The sequence below is a fragment of the Contarinia nasturtii genome, unplaced genomic scaffold (genome assembly GCF_009176525.2).
Source record: "Contarinia nasturtii isolate CC-2019 unplaced genomic scaffold, AAFC_CNas_1.1 Cnas_scaffold_187, whole genome shotgun sequence".
NCBI classification, from domain to species: Eukaryota; Metazoa; Arthropoda; class Insecta; order Diptera; family Cecidomyiidae; genus Contarinia; species Contarinia nasturtii.
Genome location: NW_022197544.1, coordinates 1147330 through 1169709, shown reverse-complemented (window position 1 = coordinate 1169709; position 22380 = coordinate 1147330). Strand labels below are relative to the sequence as shown.

At 32.7% G+C, this 22380-nt stretch overlaps 1 protein-coding gene across 4 annotated transcripts; it reads left to right on the top strand.

Moving 5' to 3' along the window:
• The first annotated feature begins 1068 nt into the window (after positions 1 to 1068).
• Positions 1069 to 20942, top strand: LOC116352146. Of its 4 annotated transcripts, none has more exons than XM_031784494.1 (9): positions 1069 to 1199; positions 8100 to 8517; positions 8680 to 8761; positions 16187 to 16210; positions 17264 to 17426; positions 19455 to 19467; positions 19732 to 19865; positions 20015 to 20174; positions 20243 to 20942. In XM_031784494.1, the coding sequence occupies exons 2-9, from the start codon at positions 8491 to 8493 to the stop codon at positions 20306 to 20308; spliced, it is 669 nt and encodes a 222-aa protein (XP_031640354.1). In that variant the 5' UTR covers positions 1069 to 1199; positions 8100 to 8490; the 3' UTR covers positions 20309 to 20942. The 4 variants fall into 4 exon arrangements, with proteins under 4 accessions (XP_031640354.1, XP_031640352.1, XP_031640351.1 ...); XM_031784492.1 differs by having other exon boundaries at positions 1071 to 1199; positions 8100 to 8351; positions 8475 to 8517; positions 19455 to 19865; XM_031784491.1 differs by having other exon boundaries at positions 1071 to 1199; positions 19455 to 19865.
• The last annotated feature ends 1438 nt before the right edge of the window (positions 20943 to 22380 follow it).

The following is a 22380-nucleotide window of genomic DNA, read 5'->3' as shown; positions in this document are numbered from 1 at the left end:
ACAACAAAAAACACGTTTCGCTCGATTTAAAAATAAACGGACATATTTTGATGAGTTTGCTTGATTAATAAGAGACTATGTTTTGGCTGACAAGTTTTCGTGTTTTTCATGTGTCAACTGAAAGATAAAAGACAAGACTTTCGGTCCTTTTTCTACAATTTTAAAACTAAAAAGAAATAGTTTTCCATTTAAATTATTTTAAACTCCCGCTCCGAATTGTTATAAGCACCATCTAAAACCAAATTGTAATAATCTCCTTCTTGTATAATAATCAAAAGTACTTATGAGCTTTCTTTGCCTCAAAGACTATTATCAGAACGTAGAATGTACAGAAAAACAAACTATTCTCTTCTTGAGCAAATTGAATAGAAATATTTAAGTCTCTTTATATTTAACCGTAATGCAATGCCAATTTTATATTGATTTAAAAAAAAAAATAATTCCCCTTCAACTCACAGATAGCTGCACACGTTGAAATACAAGCGAACAATTATTTAATGTTCACCAATAAATTTTACCCATTTTTCACACAATTCACGTTCAATTGCATTATTCATCGCAATCATCATGTCTATAATTTTTCGACGCGTTCATTTCCATTCCTCGTTCTCGGTATATAACAGTGGGAACAACAATTAAAACGGCCTGCATCAGCTACACCTAATAAATAAACGGTAATTGGTCGTAGAGAAAAGCAAAAGAGAAAAAAAACGAATCATTAACAATCAACATTGTTTTCAGTAATAGTCATGCTCATAAAAAGAATGAATAAATGGGATTTCTTTATTTTTTCTTTTGGGATGTAGTGTCATACCGATAGAAATAATTGCGCTATTGATATGAGAATGTGCATTTCACTTTTGTCAGTGATTACATTCGATTTGTGACGCTTTGTAGTAGTGCATCGTGTTTCGCTCAATGCCAATGACACATCAAGGAAAAATGTCTTATATATTTGCAAAACGCGCGTTAATTCCGAATTAAAAAGAGACACAAACAATGTAGACGGCATATTTTTGCGGAAAGTTGGATTTCAACTCGATTATCGGCATTTGATCGTATTAGTCGTTATTAAACTGTGGAACACGATAAATATAATAACATTCTTAAGCTCACCTAGTAGACTGCTTCATTTATCAATCGTTGTTTGTAGTTCATTCGTTATTTTGTTTTTATCTCGCTTTTTATTCTTATTATAGGTAAGACATATTTTTTATTCTTGTGATTGACTAATTTTAACGATCGAAAAATTCCATCGTGAGTTCCGTTTGAATACAATCAAATAATTGTTGGAAACTTTGAAAATACGTTTTTGTGAGTTACTGACTTTTAACCATTCAAAAGACTAAAATTTATGTCTTTATTTGAGCACACATTTATTTTTAGTCGTATTGTCCGCTCCACGACATCCATTCGAAATTAATCCGAAAATGTTTGAGTGGCTTTTTGTTCGAATTTGACTGTGTATCCTGGCATCCAAAAACAACATCGATTCCATGCGCATTCGAATGTTATATATATTTGAGTGAGCACGTGGTGGTGCAAAAAGAAAACAGAAGCTCCAAACGATTATCACTCCAAATTTTATACGACTTGCGCATCATGATCGTTTATTTTCGATCACTTCTTATATCCACGACGAGCACGACGATAACAACAATGACGAAATACCCGTTTTTAAAATGATAAACGAATTCGAACAAAATCTTGGCACAAATAAATGATTCGAAAAACGTTACGATATATAATAATTGCCGTGCTGTGAATTAAATTGACTAACGGTGTTTTAAATATGAAATCAAAAATATAAAATAATGCACAACGCAAGTAAGCGAAAATAAGAAATGAATACAGCGAGTCAGAGCAATAGAGGAACAGAGAGAGAAATAACAAAAAAAGTACATTTAAATCGGCTTATGGAACGAGATGAATCTTGTTATTTGGTTGAAAAATGCCAAAGTGAATGACCAGTTAGTAAAAATGAAAAATAGCTGCGTTTGGTAAATGCTGAAATGCGATCATTAATTTCATTGGAGATAGTGTTGTTGAATCCAGATACGCCGATCGATATAAGCGAAAAGAATGTTTGAAAAAGCATTCAACACACTCAAACACTAAAATCTCTCTCTTGTGGGTTTTTTTTAGTCATCGATTAAACATTGAAATTGATCACGTCACATGGTGCACATTTACAAAAAAAACAACTGCCGAAAATAAACACGTGTATTCTACACAATCAACAACACCATAAATTACTATTCCCATATTCAGAGGTGAGCATAATAAGGATAAGAAATCCTCATTGTGCAATGATAGGGAGGATAACTCATGATCGAACGATAAAAGTGCGCATAATTTATAGCCAAAATATTTGCCATCGATATTTTTTCGTCGCGACATTTTTTTTCTTGTTGCTCTTTCATTAGTTTCCATTTTTTCGATCAAGAATCAGTTGATTCTCGTTTTTGCGACATAAAGAAAGAAATGCCCATGCAAACGAACACTCTCGTGACGTAAACAACTTATAATGTAAAGTAATTGGCGCCAAAAAAGAATTTGGTATTTTTTTTATTCGAATCGTTTGGCTGTCGGTGTGTCGCCGGCAATTGTCGCCGGTGCCAATGAGATTTAATTCACCGGTACTTTGGATGTTGGAATTCCACATTAATTTACTGCTTTACAAGCATTTGAATGTTGTGTGGTTTTTTTTTTGTTCTCTCGCTCTGATTGTATTTCGTCGAAAATAACACATCCGCTTTTGTGGAAAAAACAAAAATTCACTCTTCATTAATATTTAATATATTATATCGAATGTGAAGCAATTCCATTTCGATAAAAATACAAGCCATTTGAACGAGGAAAAAAAATCGAGAAAAAAACTTGCATATTGAGCAAATGCTTTAGAGTAATTAAATACATGTTCCTCATCAGAAACCTGTCTTTGTCTTTCTTTGAATTTCAAATGAATTCACTACTACACTCCGCACGCTGCTGTTTTGTATTTTATGTATGCGGATTTTTTTAAAAGTAAAAATGTATTGATCCCGTTTTGATCTGAAATCAAAACACATCTTATTTAAAATGTCGCCAAATATTTCGCTCAATTAAAATATACCGGCACTTCAAATATAATTAAATTGCATTCTAACTAGTGAGTGAATCACGCACTTCTACGGTACCAATAACAGTTCAGAGAATAAAGACGAAAAAAAATTTGATTCATGTATATTTTTTCTTTAAATTCCTCACAAATTTAATTATAACTAAAAAAATAGCATCATCGTCAGACTGACGAAATTCCATTGGCTCCACACAATATTTTTCAAGTTAACTACGGCATGTGGAATCAGTTTTTTTTACGAGTACCAGAACATCAAATCAACTCATTAAAATACAATAATAATTTACTTTGTTTATACATATCAAATCAAAATATCAGCTCCAGTTTTATAATCAAACAAGTTTTAATAAGTTTCAATACTCTCATCGATCTATTCAATTTGAAAAAAAAAAAATCACATTCTTTGAGAGAAAGATAGAGAGCAAGAAAACAACGGAAAGAAACAAAAACCGAATAAGAAATTTTCCATATGTGAATCCTTTATCGGCTATTGATCCCCTGCGTGACTGTTGTTATTGACGTTAGTATGTATATGACAGATTCATGCTGAGAAAAAAACAAACGGCAATTGTCATGACACAGGAATACAGTGAATGCTAACAATAGCTTTTAGCTGGTGTGATGATACCAGTATTCACATCACACATTAAAACGCATATCTTGTATTGCTGTCATTCGATTGACACAAAAATTAGATGAATGTACGTAAACAATCAAGTTGATGTCATTTCCGAAAAAAAAAATCCAATATTTTCTATGTTACTAAATCAATCCAAAGAAGAATAAAAAAGTGAATTGGAATCCATTTGAATGTCGAAAAAATGCTGCTCACAACTCACGGTAGCTGTTCCATTCACTATGATACAGTCATGAATATAAAATGTTGTTGGCGACCGTTTGTATTGTCTTACGAGTTGAGTGCACTAATACGATAAGCAAAAAGACGACAATATGTCATGTAAATTTGGATTTACTCTACCTTATCTATGAATTTAAAACAAAGGAAATGCCAAAAAAATACAAGACTGACTCAAACGGATTCAGACGACAAACATTTATTTCTTAGTAAAAATGTAAATTATCGGTGTAAGGATCTTCACCTTTTAATAAAAAAACAATAAAAAAATAAACAAGCACCAATCAATTAAGCTACCACATAAATTGATAGAGTTTATCTCTAAATTATAAGATTGACGCGAGATCCTCCACAATATCGAAAAAAATACTAATTACTGTCAAAATAATCAACTTTATTACTCGTTGTTTGATGGCTGCGACGTAAATTTCATCAATAATCAATGTACGGTTGATGTGCGACGACTTACGTCCGGCCTTCACACGTAAAAATCCACATTTTTTCATCGTTAGTCATTTCAATAAAGTGTTTAGTTGGTAAATTGCAAGCATAATACCACCTACAACAATCACCTGTTGTCATTGAATATCCTTTTTTATGTGCGCACCTCGCCTATATGGAATAAACCGTTGTCTCCGTTGTTTCGTATACAAAAAATTTTTTTTGGAACATTCCTCTTCAGCTCACGTCATGTTATCTCAATGCATAATCAAAAATATGGTCATTTAGCGCAAGCCTTTATTAGATAACCGCGACGAAACAGATTTAACGCGATTATTGGCTTTTGTTTTCGATGGGTTATTTTTTATGTGTTCTCTCTCTCTCTCTCTCTCTCTCTCTCTTGATCGCTGTCACTTTCAATACTCGATTTCAAATGTTTTGTGTGAGTGTTTTTTTGGTAGCCGCCATCATTATTAGAATTGGTCTAAATACACAAAAACGAAATCTAAATGGAGACATTTAAAGTCATAAATAAGATTAAATGCGATATCACATCGGTATGAACCATATCGAACGACCAAAAGAAACACGAAAAATCAGAACAAAAAGCGAAAAAATCCACACATTCAAAAATGGGTGAAGTCAGTTTACTGAGAATTTATAGTTAAATAAAAACCAACATTTTTTGGACATTAAAACTACATTTTTGTCGCGCTCAAACGATGCGATTACATTGTTAAAATGGAGCGGGAACAATGAAAAGATCGCAAGTAATAAAAAATGCAAACAAATAAAATCAAATGTCATTTTCAAATTTTTTTTTCTTCTTCTTCATTCAAACATCAAATATAGAATAGATAAATTAGTGCGCTAATTTTCAACAAAATAAACCGGATGATTATATGCCGCGTCTATTTTTACTGGCATTTTTCTGAAGTGGCTCATTTCATTTTTGTGTACTGCCATACTCTTTGACACATTCTTCATTTTTGTATTTGAAATTGTATTTGAAGTAAATATGCAGACAAATAATATGTTTGTCAAGAATGCCAAACAAAATAAATGCAAATCTGTCGAAACCAAAAAGAACAACACAAAACTCTAAAGACGACGACGAAGAAAAATAATTAATTTGTTTTCAAGTGGTAGAGGCTCGTTCTTTTATCAGAACCGCGATCAATTTTGTGCACATACACACAATGTATCACATGGCATCTGTTCAATGTCCAAAAATACCTACGGTTGAGTAATGTTAACAAAATAACGTTTATACAAGGAAGGTAGATTTTTTTTATAAACGAAATTCCGAGAAATGCGAGTCCATCGCGCACGCGATGAGCCAAGAGATGAGCCGTAAAAAAATTTATAAGAAAACAAGAAACACGGATCGAGATCAATGCACTGGAGTTGCATGGTAAAAGCCAATAACCTTTCAATTATGCACAATTTAATTGTAAATTAAATGCTATCGAGCAAGTTCTCGAAAGACTAACCAAGAAAGAAAAAAATCATCAAAATTAAGACCGCCACTTGCAATCGTATATTCATTTGATTTGTGGTGATTATGACTCTGTGAAAAACGTTTCCGGTGACAAAAAGTCGCCCATATGAAGTAAAAATCGCATTTTTCTTTTATAACAAAAAATATTAATCAATTTTTGAACTTGAATTTAATTTTTTGTCATTTCATGTGAAAATTTGATTAGCAACGTTTTTGTTTGTATATTATTTGTCCAAAAAAAAAATTTACGATCGTGATACTCTCGAACAAAATCATTGAACTTGGAATAACATTAGACAGGCGGCATCTTAGTTCCAAAAATGTTTTGTATTCTTTTTTTAACACTTTCGACATTGTGTCATTTTGAATTTAAAACTGAAAAGGGTATACACATGTCCGCTTAAATTTGTCATTCGATTGTAATAAATCATCGTAATGAGTTGGTCGATAATCTTTGCAAAATTAAATGCATTTTTCACAGCTTCTTTTTCTTCCTCTCTTTGTATTCCATGTCATTTTTTGCAAACATCTGCATTTGATTCCATTTAACCAATGGGGAAAATCATTTCGTTGAGATTTCCTTAACCAATTTCAAGGATAAACATTCATTTTGTGTTTGTGTGTTCGATACAATAATGTAGTTGCAGCTTTTTATGCTCCAACCGTAAAACGTTTACGTGCGTAGAAAATGAATATTTCCCCTCTAATGATCTTTGGAGATTATGATAAATCGAATGCAATCGTTATTGATTTAAGTGAACCGCTTTTCCGTCTTTAAATCTTCTCGCTACTTTGTTCGTGTCGTAATGTGAAATAAAGTAATTGAGAGAGCAAAATGAATGGATGCAAATAAAAAAAACTGAAGTGCACACACATTAAAATCGTTTATGTATAAAAATCGATATGCGTGTGGATTTTCGGAATTGATGGTGTTCTTTGACTGTTGGGCGAAATTATTTTTTGCTAAATTCGAGTGTCTTTGCACAGCGGTGCTAGTGGTCACATATTCAAATGTCATTTGTTTTGTTTTTAAAATATGCCATTTGATCAGAGGATCAAATCGAATCGAAACGGTCATTTTCGCCGAGGCTAAATTGAAAACATCCCAATTAAGAGGCAGTCGAATTAAAAACTACAGCGATAGCTATAACAATAAAAGGAGACCGCAAAAGAATATCACATTTTAAGCAACCGTATATGATAAACTAACAAATTTAAAATTAATTTGTAATAAAGTAGCTGCTGGGCTCCGTAATCATAAGCTCATTTTGGCGCATGCTGACATCAAATGGGCTGGCGCGCGGAAAACTGGCGACAACAACTGATGTTTATTCAAAATACATAGCCGATGAATCAACGGCATAGCGTGCGCGCACATTTGCTCGCATTCACTGCTCTTTCTCTCTCTCTCTCTATTGCTGTGTTTTGTGCCAAAATGCATACACATATTTTTTTATTGTTGTTGTTCACCTGAAATTTTTCATTCGTTATTATTATTGTTTAGTGGTTTTGTTTTGTGCTGTCGCTTCTTGAGAGGGATATGTGAAAGAGTATAATGACCAGTTTATGTATTTGTTTGTTGTTCTGTGTGTCACTTGCGAACTTTACCGAATCGGTTGTATTTTTTGGCAATTTGTAGTCGTTTGTCTGTCACACATGTAGTTGCTTTATATGCTCTGATTGAATTGATTTTCTGTTTTTGTTTTGGGCAATGCATCAACGCAACACCAACATTACCATACACACACACACACACTCACACAAATTTGTCTCTGTGAACAAATAAAGTGAATACAAATATGAAAAAAAGACCCTGTCAGAATCAGAATACAATGTTCAGAATGGGAGAAAGAAAAAGAGTGGAATATACATAAAAATGATACAGCTCACATGCACCCACACAAATGCACACTTAATAACAAATTTATCGCAGCATCAACAGCGAAGAAAAAAAACACTTTTTTCGGTTGGTGTCATTTTTCGTCTTACTCATTACTGTTGCCCGAATCAACTGGTTGCTCTTTCGGACGCACACATTCCAATACGATATACTTTGATTCTAAGGTGCTTTTGGAAATGTTTATTTGTTTATTTGTTTGTTTGTTTTTTTTTTATCTCTTTCGTTTCTGTTGGGTGATGCATTTGGTGCTTTTGGTATGTTTGCGCGCACTGTTCCGAAGGTGACCAGATTTGTATTTAAAACGACGAAAAGAGTCCCGCATCAATTCAATTCCTTTCAGGACTTCGAAGAAGATAGTTCATACAGCTGACTTGGGACCGAAACTTTGTTGTTTTGCAAACGAAGAAGACAAAAAAGCGCGATTGCAATCAATAGAGAGGCCAAGAGAATTCCACAGACATAGTGAACCGTAAAAGTTTCAAGAAGTTTATTTACATACGCCGGAATTTTTGTTCAAGTGCCAAAAACCGAGGTGAATTGAATTACCGCAAAGATAGTTCACGACGACGACGTTAGAACGAATCAGTGCGAAATTCATAGTGCCAGTAGATCACTTCGAGTGTTAATTTTCCAAACTTATTTCTTTTCCCACTAGTCAAATAAAAGCCAAAATGAATTCAACTGTGCTTATAGTTACGGTGAGTTAAAGTAATTGCAACAACATTGTTGCAGATATTCTTTTCTCTTTTTCTCTGTGTGTTTTTACTTCTTCTTGATTTAATGGGTGCTCACCACCATTTCATAATACCTATTTTCAAGTAAGCCATGTTTTCCCCTTTTTTCTTCTCTCCAATCGTTAGCTATCACTTGTGATGAGTGTGTTGCTCGTTAATGCCGAAGACGATGGAAGATACCATGCCGAAAAGTACAGTCAAAATGCAGGTATGTTGTAGTTATATGCGGAAATGTAGTTTAGTTTCATTCGAATTCAACACATTTAGTTTTTATTATTCATTCCATTTTCATGGTATACACATTAAATCTCAATGCAATATCTGACTATTTCGAATTGGATCTCATTTAATTGTGTTGTGGTCATTTCAAACTAGCAATTTTAATCATATATAGTAACATAGCAAACAATCTGTGCTCCCTCTCTCTATCTCATATACACACACACACAACACACGTTCACACTTCTAGTAGTGTAATTTATCAAATGTGTTTTGTAAAACCTTGCTTAATTTTCCCAACTTAGTTTAAAATCAATGTTTGTGAAAAGGCCGCGCCTGTCAGCAAATATTTTATCCATATACATACACGGACCATAACTTATCTCGTTTTGGTCACAGTTTTCGTAATTTTTTGTCTGTTTTATTTTAAACGATTTTGTTTTTCAAAAATAATTTTCAACTAATAATTTTACCCCTGAAAATCGACAGTTTGTTTTAAATCGTTTGCTTATTATTTTGCAATTATTCGCTAATTATTGCATTTGTGCATGAAAGTAGCATGATGAAACCCTATGTTGTGGTCATTAAAATTAACAATCTTTTAATGCGTTGCACATATTTTTCACGTTGTAGTACCGCATCATTTCAAATACATAGCATATTTGATAAAGCATATCGGTTGGAATTTTGATTTTTCAAATTGAAGAGAGAGAAAAAAAAGATCCATGTTTGTTGTTTTTTTGCCGCAATTCTCAAAGTGCTCTTTCATTTCATTTTATTGTGTCTCATATTCGCTGCCGAATTATCGTAATAATCTTCTCTAATTACTGGCAAATCCATCGACATCGACATTTTTTAAGTGTCGATTATTACTGTTATTTTTTCCAAATGAATACGAAGATTATAGCGCTTTTGTAAAAGTGAACATTTTTGTGCATGAATTTACAATAGAATATACGCGACTGTATATGGTACCATAGAAATGATGAATCAGCCGCCGCGGTCATTGTCTTGCTTATTCGTATTTAATTTAAACATGATACAGAGCGAAAGAGAGAGCGTGAAAAAAGAGCATGCATTCGAATTGTGAGGTGTTGAGTTGACATTTGGCACGGTGTCACTACATCGAAATAGATAAATCGATCGATAAATTTCAATTAATGGACAACAATGTCTTTCTCATACACACTATACTTGAAATGGTATTGCGATGATGCTATTAGTGGCACTCCCAGAATGAAACTGGCCACCAAAAATTATTCACAAAAATATCATCTTTGACAATTTCAAGATTCTCTTCCGGTCTATTCAATATCCTGCTATTTTTGTTGCCCATATGCATGCGATGTAGTTTGATGCGCATTTGCGCTTTGTATATCAAATCACTTTTTTTTAAATCATTGAGTCAACGTTCACCAATTTTGAATCGTGCAAGCAAACAAACAAGCAAATAATATTGGTGTTCTTAATAAGCATGATGATGATATTTGTTTATTGTATATATACAAAAATATTTTTAAACCATAATTTATAGACATATGTATGGCAAATCCTAGATGACAGTCTTTAATGGATATTGAAATTTTATTTGTATCGGTATAGTCGCACTTAAGCGATTTTGCTTTTAGTTTTTTTTTTTGCAAACTATTTATTAAACGATATTTTAACTGATGCCACTTATCCAAATGGCGATTTTGATAGTTTTTTTTTAATGGTTCAATGATTGTCATTCAGTTAAATTGAATCAATTTATTTTGTCTACCGCTACTGATATTTTCGAATAGAAAATAGCAACAAAAAAATGATTTCAACGATTGGCGATTTGCTTTAATCGATTTGTAATAAAACGTTTTTTTGAAAAAGCACAGACCGATTATTAGAGAAACAGAGATTTTCACACGTATTTTTGTCATTCATTCAACATAAAACGGGTCTTTTTGCTTTTATATGCATCAAAATAAAGCGATCCACATTCAGCTCAAAGGTACACTAGCAACAGAAAAAAATGTGATGAGAGTGAAGGGCAAAGTGCACATAGACATCTTGAATTTATGTTTTTGATTTGCACACGTTCGCTTCATAGTTCGACACATTCAAATGATAATTCCAACAGATTTATCTAAACAAAGTAAAGGATTCTAAATTCGTATTGCAGGTGACACACATAGTTAATGTATATGAAAGCTTCAAAATTAATTGAATCAAGCAAACGAAAACATCAATTGCAAATGTATAGTAAGGAAACGAAAGTGTAAGAAAAAAACCATCATAATAAAAAAAGCGGATTCATTCACATTGATTGGCGTATGTCTGTCGAAAAAAGTGTTCAAGAGATGAAATAGCAAGACAAAATAAATGATAAAACGAGATAAAATAGATAGAGCACGATGGCAACAGGCAAGGAAGCATACTAGTGTAAACAGAATGACATTAATATTTATTTACATTTAAATCAAATAATCTACCTTCACTGTTGCCAACAATCTGGTGGAATGTGTAATGGAATTTCGTGGGCGGGCATTCACACAACTTTGATGTGAAGAACTCTTTCGAAAATCACTTACACCAATTCGAATTGAAGTTCCATTTTCATGAAGTAGTTGACAAATGTCGATAATATAATTTGAAATCAGTTTAGAAAATTTGTGCAATTTTTTTTCTTTGGCATTGCACACACTGTCGACACATCATCCAAATCACATTGCATATCATAAGTCGACCTTTGCTATGGATTGTGAAAAAGCACACTTAAGTACATCATTTGCAAGACATTTCGACTGGATCATGCCAACTCACAGCACTTCTTCCAAGTGTTACTCATACATTTTTGTTACGATTCAAGCAAAGTGGATGAAATGTGTGCAAATAATAATGAAAGAAAAGTAAACGAAAATGAAACACACAAACGATTCAAAGCGAACGATGCACATACACACAATCAAAGTATATATACTTTTCTTGAGGATTCGTTGTGCAAATATTACATATTTTCATTTGTTATACATTCCATTTCCATTTGTACAGTGAAATTCACTCAATACTTGTACACTCATGTTACTATTCATATATAAAATGTACAAAACCATTTTTGTTAGCCATGTAAATCTTTTCTTTATCATCAAATCCTTTTGTTTTAACACTTTAACCGAGTGAGCAAGTGCCATAAAAAAAAGAAAAAACAGAGCCAAGCATTTGTACACCGAAAAGAAAAAAAGGATTCATACTGAAGCAAATATGAACAAAGAAGAAAGAATGTTACTTAAATTTTACGCTTTCCATACTATCTCGTTCCAACCACTAAATTGCGAATCTTTGGGTCACTGTTTCAATTTACGTTCGTTTTCGTATTTCGCTCCTCGTATCTAGTTGCTTGAAATAGGAATGAAACAAAAAAGTTAATTTCATCGGCGGAAGCTTTGCAAATGAATTCACACGAAATGGAATTTCAAATGATTGAAAAAAAAAACGAAAGAAAAATGACTATTCTGTCGGCATCACTTGCGACGACATTCGCCGTAGAAAAAATGAAATGATGTTTCTTTAGAAATCGATAAAATGTTCAAATAGCAAATAAACATTTCGTCGTTCAAATATATAATGTATAATATATCATATAAATCACTTCCTCATATTCAATTGCTTTAAAATTGGCTCGTCATTAGTAATGCGATATATTGTGTTGTGTCTTGATGATTTTTCAAATGAAACAAAAGACATTGAAAATGTATAAAGTAAAAAAGCTCATTAAAAATTTACGCAACTTTCTAAGCTTGTATGGTGCTGTGCAAACGATTGCTAAAATAATAGTCAAAAATGGATGAACGAAAACATAAAAAAACGAAGAAGAAGAAAAAATCGCTTAGAGTGAAGTATACTCTCATAACACATATATTCTCAAGTATTTTTTTGTGCATGTGTGTCTCTGTATATGCAAAGCTTAGTTCATTTAGACAACAAACAAACACGTACGTTCGTTTCGATGGAGAGAAAAATGTCGTTTATGATTTTCTCTCGTTGAATGTGTATGCTCAGAAAAAAAAACTGAAACGATTCAAAGCATGTTCAAATGAAGACTCTTATGATTTTTTCATCAAAGCTTTGTTGGATTTTTATCCTCTATTCTCAGTGATGATACATGAGCCCAAAAGTACACATGCTTTCAATTCTTTTTTATACAAAATATTCGTATGCGGATGTATATTTTGTTGTTGTTATTATTGCCCTCTCTATGGAGAGGATTATAGACTTAAACCGAAAAGAACCGATTATAAAGGTAATAAAAACTCATATATAAATCGATTTTATCGCTCACAATTCCCAGGCGGAAATGAAATCTCCCTCAATTGCCTTTTTTTAATTGTTAGATTGTATATGCTATTTTTTTTCTATTTCTCTGGCTATATCATGGTTTTAAATAGCCTCTGGCAAAATTTATAACAAGGAAGCGTACGAGAAACGATGACAAGCGCCGAGGCTTTGGTAATTAAAAATAAAATCACTTTTCGTTTAGTAATCGAAAAGAAACAGAGATAGATTTAGAAAAAAAATCTCTAATAGCAGACAATTCAATATCGTTTTTGAAATGAACAAAAATATCCGTCAATTAATAGAGAAATCACGAATTATTTAACTTAAGTTTGTCTTAACAATAAAAGATGAATCAAATTTGAGATATCAAAAAAAGAAGAATAAATAAATAAAAGAAAGAAAGAGTGAGAAAGCAAGAACAAAGCTAATAATAAATTGCTTGGTCCCATTGCAAATTAATGTTCGTTTATTATTTATATTTAATGATTGTCGAAAGCAATCAACTTGCCAAATTGACCGCACATAGAAGTTTTGTCAGTTCAAATTTGTTTGGTTAAATGATGACAACGAAAAATTGAACGTGCTCATAATTTGACACACACACACACACAATTTGTCTCATAGTTCACAATACACACGATACAACAAAGTGCATTGTGCTCAGAGAAAGAGTGCTTCCTTCATAAACGAAACCCGTCAACACCATCATAATCATTCATCATCGTTAAGACGTAATATTCGACCCAAGACTTTTCGTATGTGAGTCATTTTCTTTGCATTCACACTTTGATGCAATTCGTGAGCGTAAGCGTAAGCATGAGTGAATGAAAGACAAACAATAAAGAGAAGAAAAAAAGGAATTGTACTTGACGTATCACAATAAAGCTAAATTATAACCCATTCAGATGTGAACTGAGACAAATGCATGAACAAAAATGATTTCGTTTTCATTCAACTCACATCCGTTGTGTTGTGCGCATCAATTAATGGGCATTTTTCCACATTTATTCAAGAGATTTTTCTTCATATACACGTCAACCGGAATATTTGGTCATTATTGTGTAATCGACTGAAATGAACGGGGGAACTAAGACATTGGCCGGTTGTTTGATGATGAAAATACTCAAAAGATACGTGCCACTAAAATTAGTATTCAGGACAATGAATGTTGTTTAGCATGCGATAGAAAGAGATGGAAACCATTTCAAGTCTCAAAGCACGTACTAACTCAGCCCAGTCGCAAAAAAAAATCGTTTATTTGGGCTGAACTGGTGCGTGTATATATTTTTAAAAATCGTTGGAAAAATATCGTTACTTATTTTCGAAATGGAGTGTTTTTCTCTATTCAAAATTGGCTTCGACAAACTTAATAAAGGCAACCATTTTGCCGTTTGTTGGGTCAAAGAAGTACCGCTGTCAATATGACTTTATTATTTCGATTTCATTTCAATAATAATACAAATAGCGAATTTCCAATAAACAACCCGTAAATATGGTTTCGAGCAATCAATTTGTTTTTCACTGAAAATTGCAATTGAGACACTACTTTTTCATCATGACGGTACACCATTTATTTGAACGGAATTCAGTTTTTTTTTTTGAGAATATACGTTCAACATTTGTTGACGATGCTATTGTCAAAGTGTTCATTTTTTGCGTTATTCACATTTCACAAATATTGTCCAATATGTCTATCATTCAAAACCATTTTGATGATTCAAAAGCGTTGAAAATATGCCACAGTATATGTAATCATGTTTTACTTCAAACAAATGTGTGGCAAAATAAACGAGAGGAAATAAAATTATTCATATTGGAAATGGTTTTATCAATGTAGACAACTTTATCGAAAATGCTCGCCTTCTTACCAATATGAGTATCATCATCGTCGCAAATCGAATTCTGAATGAAAACAAGAAAATTGAAACACACATTTTTCCCGTGGAAATTGATACCGGAAAAGAAGAAACTCATAGTGTCTGTGGCACATACACACATACACACATTGTCAATTGATATGAATGACAAGAAAATAGTTGAATAAAAAGAGATGTCAATATTTATAGAATTTTCGAATATAAACTCGTCTGTATTTTTAGATTACATTTCACTGAAAGTATGCTACCTTCCAAGAATAATATTACGCATTGAAATGAACAAAAAAATGCTTCAACGTATTTTATCACTATTTCAAATATTCCTAACTTCTTCTCTATTTCTCGATTATGTGCGTTGGTGTGCGATTTCAAAGAGTTTGCTGAAATCAAAAAGGGTCATTTTCAGAGGAAATGCGAAATCAGAAGAACTTTTCTTTTTCTTTTTCTGTATCTCATTTTTTGTTCTCATAAAATACCGTCGTGTGTGTGTGGGTGTGTGCACGAATGCGGGATCTATTTTTTTTTTTATTGATATTCACCTTTTATTTCTGTATTTGATTACTAGTGACACTATTTTTGTCACCTGTAAACATATAATCTTTTGGCTATTCTTTTGATAATTTGCTCCATATTATGAGGAGAGAAAAAAGGAACAAAGTCTTCTAAAGCATGATCAAAGAAAAACTACAATCGAATGAATGACATCTTAAGAAGTTGAAAATACGTGCTTTGTGTGATTTGTACATTTGAATATTCTCTCCAAAAAAAATTTTTGTTTCTTTGTGGCTTTCTCTTTCTTTTTTTTCTCTGTCATCAAGCTTGAAAATATATTCATATTCATAATTCATCTCATATTATGTGAACATTTTTTTGTGTGTAGACTTTTTTTATACGTTATATGTAGTTTATTCGAACGAAGTAAGCAAACAAACACAACAAGGAGAAAAAACCGTTTTTTTTTTGCGCACTTTGATAAATTGGTTGCTCCGCATGTTCTATGCCAGCGGGTACATTGCACTAAATCTACAATCGACGTAATTCGTGCTGTATCTATTGGCCCTCTTCCCTATCAACAAAATTCGCAAACAAATGATATGGCAAAAGCGAACAATTCTTTAACCTTCTTTTACTCCAAATATAAATGGCCATATTCAATAATAATAATCGAAAAATTCTATTTCTCTTTTTTTATTCATTCACATTCACTGAATGTGTCAACCATTCCAAAGTGTTCTTCCGACGCGCCGCTGATGGTAAGTGATTTTCGAGCAACAAAAAAAAAAACACAGAGAGAGAACAAAGAAAAGAAAATAACATAAAGATATGACGACTTTCATTCTTCGGCTGAGTATGAATATCGAAAAGGATCTGTCATCAGACGGCGAGACCAACAACAAAATATACAAAATGGCCAAATGGGGCCGGGGGTTTGTTTACTCGTTTTACGAATCCATTCAAAAAGTCGACGCGTTACCCATTCGAATAAAAAGAAATCGAAAAAGAATCTATATGATAACACCCGTGACGGATGGCAGGTGACACATCAAAACGGAGCAGACGACGCAAAAAAAACTTGACTCATAAATTTTCTACGACACAAATCGATTGAGCTGCTGATGCTCAAATTCTACACATATTTTTTTTTTGTTTTTGTTTTTATTTGTCGCTCATACGTTCGTCCACATTGATTGAATTAATTATTATTGTGGCCAATATTTACTTATTTCGGATGCAAAATTTCAACAATTTACGTGTTAATCACAATAACAACAACAACAATTTATATGAATTCGCTATTAAATGCCAGCAATGCATGAGCTTACGATACAATTATGGGAATGAAATTCCATTTCCTAATTGATTTATCGCGCGCTCGACATCTTATTCAAATGATATCACACCTTTTTTTGCCATCGGTTGTACCCGCGATCAATAACCAATTTGAAATTGTTTTGCGCGCATTTGTGGTTGTTTGTTTCCCCCTTTTGCCCACTCACTTTTGCTTGCACATTTATTTATGCGCGACGATCAAGGCAATTTATTTTGTGATTTTAGCGCACATCGTTATCTGTTCAAAAAAATATTTTAAATGCATTCTAATGATATCACAAAAATATTTCTTTTTGACTTGTTTACATCCATAGTTATTGCTAATTTGTTTTGCATTCGATTTTTTTCTCTTCTTTTATTTATTTATTTTTTGTTTCAAAAACACACACACACACACACACCATCAACTCATAATGGCACTTTCAACTTTCCAACCAACTTGTAAATTGTGAATTGGCGATTGAAATAAAATTTAGGAAAATATATACCAATGAATGACCGAACATACCATCATGTACATGATAGACGTGAATTGGGAAGATATGTGCATGTTCACATTCCATACACCGGCGGATATGGACCATATGATCACATGCCAAATCCATATTTGCATGAAGGAGTTCCATACATTCACGACGGGTAAGTTTTGTTTCGAAACAAAAAGTTTCCGTTTCTTTTATGGGCAAAGTAAATAAAGAGTTTGGAGTTTACATTTCGCAATCTACATTACAATGATTCATTCGATATTTGGGGTTCAATGTTTGACTTCTGATTGCTGCAGACAAACAATAAAAGCTTGATACTCAAATGCGATATGGTTTTGTTATTTTTGGTGCAAGTTTCTTATTTGACATATAATAACAATGTCGGAGCACGTATCATATTTAAATTGTGAACAAAATAGTTATTCCGCTGTCGATACAAATCGTAATATTGAATTTCCATTGAATTCAGATTCACGACCTGATAGTATTTCAACTGAATTATCATTAATTCTTAAGGAACTCGATTGAATATTTAAAAGATTGCTTGGTATATTTATTCAAATGGCTTCGGGTGAAATTGGCAAAATCATTTCGGTTTTTATAGCTGCTGACAACGAACAAAACGGTGGTAACAATTCAAAATGTTACCTTTTTCCTCAATTCGGAACATTGCGCTGCTGTTTAACATGAATGACATTGAATTCCATTCAATTGTAGTTGATGTTTCTGGTTTATACAATGGAAACCTTTTTTCCGTCATTTCAAACTGATTCGTTTTGAGGATAATATGAGCGAATATAATCTCTTTATGTTTGAAATATTTCTCAACAAACACATATGCGATAGTAAAATGTGTCGTGTATGAAATAAAATTTTGTTAAAATGAAGTCGATAATCAATTCAATCGGTATTTGCCTTTTTTTTCAATATACGCACGTTGTTGAATACGAATTGGTTTTTCGTATGGCAAGCATTACGAATGACGAGAAAACAAATTGATGAAACTGAAACTAATGCCATCTAACGATAGTAAATTATGTGGTAACAGACGCTTTACAAGAAAGTCAAAGTAACTCGATATGAATTCAAATGGTTTGTTGAGAATAAAAGTGGGAGTGGATATTGAAAATCGTGAGCAAAAGATGGTTTTTCTAAAAATGCAACATACAAAGTAAATGGAGTCTGTGTTGCGTATTTGCGAAAGTAATTTTTTGGCCATGAATTTCAAAGTGCACATCAATAGGTTCTGGCACTGGTGTAACTTTGGGGAGACAAGGCCAAAATCGATGGGAGATCTCAGGCGAAAAACGATTCAATCTTGTGTAAAAGTACCCGGTACAAAAATTGATAAGAGATTCAGATTAAAATCGATAACGTCGGGAGCACTCCTTCGGGAGAAAATGTGGCTCACAAAGTCCCAACAAATCAAAGATATTTTCTACAAAAGTTCATAATATCTTGTGCAAACGTACGTTCTCATAAGTAAAATTGCTAGGGGATTTTCAAACGCTAGGAACTACAATGCGACTATCTATGTACACATCGGTATTCCCTTGTTTACGAAATGCTATCCATTTCAATAACATAGAGATGGCCATATCAGTGTCTACATTCACTATATTATCTCCTTTGGCTTTTCGCATAATGGACAGCTTTAGTCTATTAAGCTTTATGCTCACATTTTTGATTCGATTGAAACGATGCGATTTAAGTTGGTTGAGTCGTAGATGAAAGACATCACCAATTTGAAATATACACACCTTCGATACGTCGTGCGATCACAGTCAAACCACATTGCTGCACAAAAAAAATCGTGTCAAAACAGCATTAGCATACAAACGATTATGTGATTTCGTATCAGTTTTTCAAGTGATTTTGTTTGTAGCAGAAATTTAACAATTTGTATTCACAATGAAGCCAGTACATATGGTTTCAGGTGCCAAAAATCGATTTATTTTTAGTAAAAGGTTTGGCCGGAAAAAACAAGTTTATAAAAATTCGGCTTTATATTCAATTTTTTTTTATTTGTAACGTTGCGAATTTTAAAGAATATGAATTTTGGTTTGAAATTAAGAATAAAAAAACGCCATTAAATATGTAAACATTTGTTTCAACTTTGTATTCATTCGTGTCTTATGTTTCTTTATCGGTGTCTTGTGCGTGCCATTCTCATCCAATGCAGTGACTACGAACACGTAAGTAGCTCCAGTGAATATCATCCGTACAATGAACAAGGATACGAGATTCCAAAGCCTGAAATTCCACTTGTTTACGGATTTCCAAATATACCATTATTACCATCCTCTCCAAAATTTCCCGAATCAACCGATACCGAAACCAATCTTCTTCTTGACACACCAACCACTACCGATGCGACTTCTTCATTCTTTGATAGCACCACTATCTTAACCGGTGACAGTTTGAACAGTAGAAAAAAACGATCCCTATTTCATTCACAGCCAAAAACAATTGAAATCACATCAACAACAACCACGGCACGTCCAACCCGACCACGTACACGCTACGATGACGAAGGCAAATGGAGAATCATTCGACAAGAAGAGAATAAACAACAAAAGAAATACGATTACTTGTAAGTTATATTGTGAGCAGAGCATCTACACTAGACATTTTGAAAATTAATTTTGAATGGAGTTTCCCGTATTCACATCAAATGTGATTTTAAAAAAAATGAATATTATAAACATGTACCTATTTTTTGTTTGTTAAATCATGATTTAGTTTCGAAACTGAGAACAAAATCTTTGCACAAGAAGCTGGAAAAGTGAGCGGAAAAGAAAAGGAAGGCACCAGCGGTATTGGCTGGTATCAATATGTCGGTGACGATGGCAAAGTCTATCGCGTTGAATATGAAGCTGGCGAACAAGGATTTGTTCCAAAGGTCAGTACCATAAAAGCATTCGATTCGTTGAAATTCGTATAGTAATTCAGTTCTTTGTTTTTCTACAGGGAGACCACATCCATAAATCCATTCAAAAGCATTTGAACAGCTTGAAAGAGCGCAATCTGATCTAAATGTATCGAACTGCTTAAGAATAAATGTAGCTAATCTAAATCGACGGTGTGCACCTTGCCATACATACACCATTCATACACATACATACATCGGAATTGAAAATCGATAATTTAAGGCTTAAGTAACAAAATCGAGTGAGAGATAATTTTTGTGATAACTGAGAAAATATGAAGATGATTCGATTATAAATCGAATATTACCAAGAATACAGATCGTACTAATATGAACACTCCCCACCATCCATACTCATCCACCGCACTTATTTGATCATACCAGATTTATGGTGTTTATCCTACCCCTAAAACCTTGCACATTTTCATTCCATTTAAAGTGTCACATTCAATTGCAACATACTGCCGAATGAAAACAATCCTTTTATTGTTCATATTAACGCTCTATTTCTTATTCAGTTACTCAATTACATTTCCAATTGTAATAAACAATTAACCCTTTTTTCTCTCGTTAAAATAAATTTACATTGAAGTTCAGCTGTTTTGATACGAATTGAAAATTCGAGTCTTTGGACGCAACCTTAAAAAAGTGCATTAGTTTATTTCAATTCTATTAATTCTAGAGTAATCATTTGTAAATTAGTCATTAGAATCTGATTTAATAAAAAACAAAGACTTTTTTTCGGCCAATTTAGAAGAAATGAATATTTTATTTTATTTTTCTCTTCTTCAAAAGTTGCTCCAAACGGTTCATTTAAATGGCATCCAGTGTTCAAAGGTTTGTATGGCAACATTGAAATAAATTTGCGTTTCTGGAGTTTTTTTTTTCAACGATTTCAATCAGATTGAATGAAAAAACAAATATGGATGAAAACAAGAATACGCTAGAATCGGGTGTGTCAGGATGAATTTATCAAATCATCAATCGCATATCAATCGAAATGCATACAAATTGATTCAAAAGATTATGCAGATTGCATTAATAATTTATCATGCTTGAAAAGAGAATAAAGCACAAATTCCATTCGATATCGTAAACCTTTTAATCCAATTTAGATATTATATCTGTTTTGTCTGCTGCCGTTTTTAACAAAATCATTTGTATGGATGATTTTATTGTTTTTCGTGCGCACTGATCCGGTTCTAACAAACACAATAGAAATCCATCGATCATATGAAATTTTTGGTAGAAATCATTATCCAAAAAAAAAAACCGACAGATAAGTCCCCATGAGACATGATGCCCATTCAAAATGTGTCAACATTTTTTTCTCGTCATATTTAATTTTGTCACATCTTAGAGTGAAAAAAAAAACCAAATGAATGCTGGCGCAAAGTTTTATTATTTCATTCAATAGGATCATCATTAATATAGATGTATGAATTGCAGCTATAAATTTAACGCCATTGCTAATCATTAGCAATTACAAAAGCTTAAAATTCTTTTCTCTATCTAACTTAAAGACGTCAGTTGCTCTGTGCTTTGATCCGAGCTTGATTTTTCCAGACAATAAGATGATTTTATCGTTATCGCACTCAAGTGCGATACGGTGTATTTTATATTTAGAATAATGTGTACAAGAAATGAAAACGAGATTTCAAGGTCGAAACCTTGACGTGTGTTTGTTACACTCTTTTTACGGTGTGTGTTATACACGTATTGACGACAGAGGCCAGAAAAACCCACTAAAAAGAGATCTTTTAACACGAAAACATGCGAAAACAAGCTCGTAAAATACTTAATTATGTATTCAAATTTGATTAGATAAGTGCCATTTATCATTTTGGGGCCGGTGAATTTGACCGGTTTCTTTTCCTATTTCGGACAGATTTTGTTCTGTATTTCATACCGGTAAACTAGATACCAGCCATTTATCACTTTCTTTGATTTTTTTTTTGTTCGCATGAATAAAAACAGTAAAATTTTGAAAATATCGATATTATGCGAACTTATTGAAGAAAATTTGTTATGATATTTAACCCATTACAATCAGGAGTTCTAAACCAAATTTAGTTTAATTAAACTATATTGACGTCAAATGACGTCCTTGAATCTTTGCATACATTTTTTGTCGTTAATTTTTATTTAACCGGCCAAGTTCTTTTCATGAACACATCAA

What these genes read in the sequence shown, in the direction of transcription:
- LOC116352146 (XM_031784492.1), top strand. Translation starts at nt 8,491, where the DNA reads ATGAATTCAACTGTGCTTATAGTTACG. An exon ending in CTTCCGACGCGCCGCTGATG is followed by an intron (nt 16,211 to 17,263) that starts GTAAGTGATTTT and finishes AATAAAATTTAG; the next exon opens with GAAAATATATACCAATGAAT. An exon ending in CAAAAGAAATACGATTACTT is followed by an intron (nt 19,866 to 20,014) that starts GTAAGTTATATT and finishes ATCATGATTTAG; the next exon opens with TTTCGAAACTGAGAACAAAA.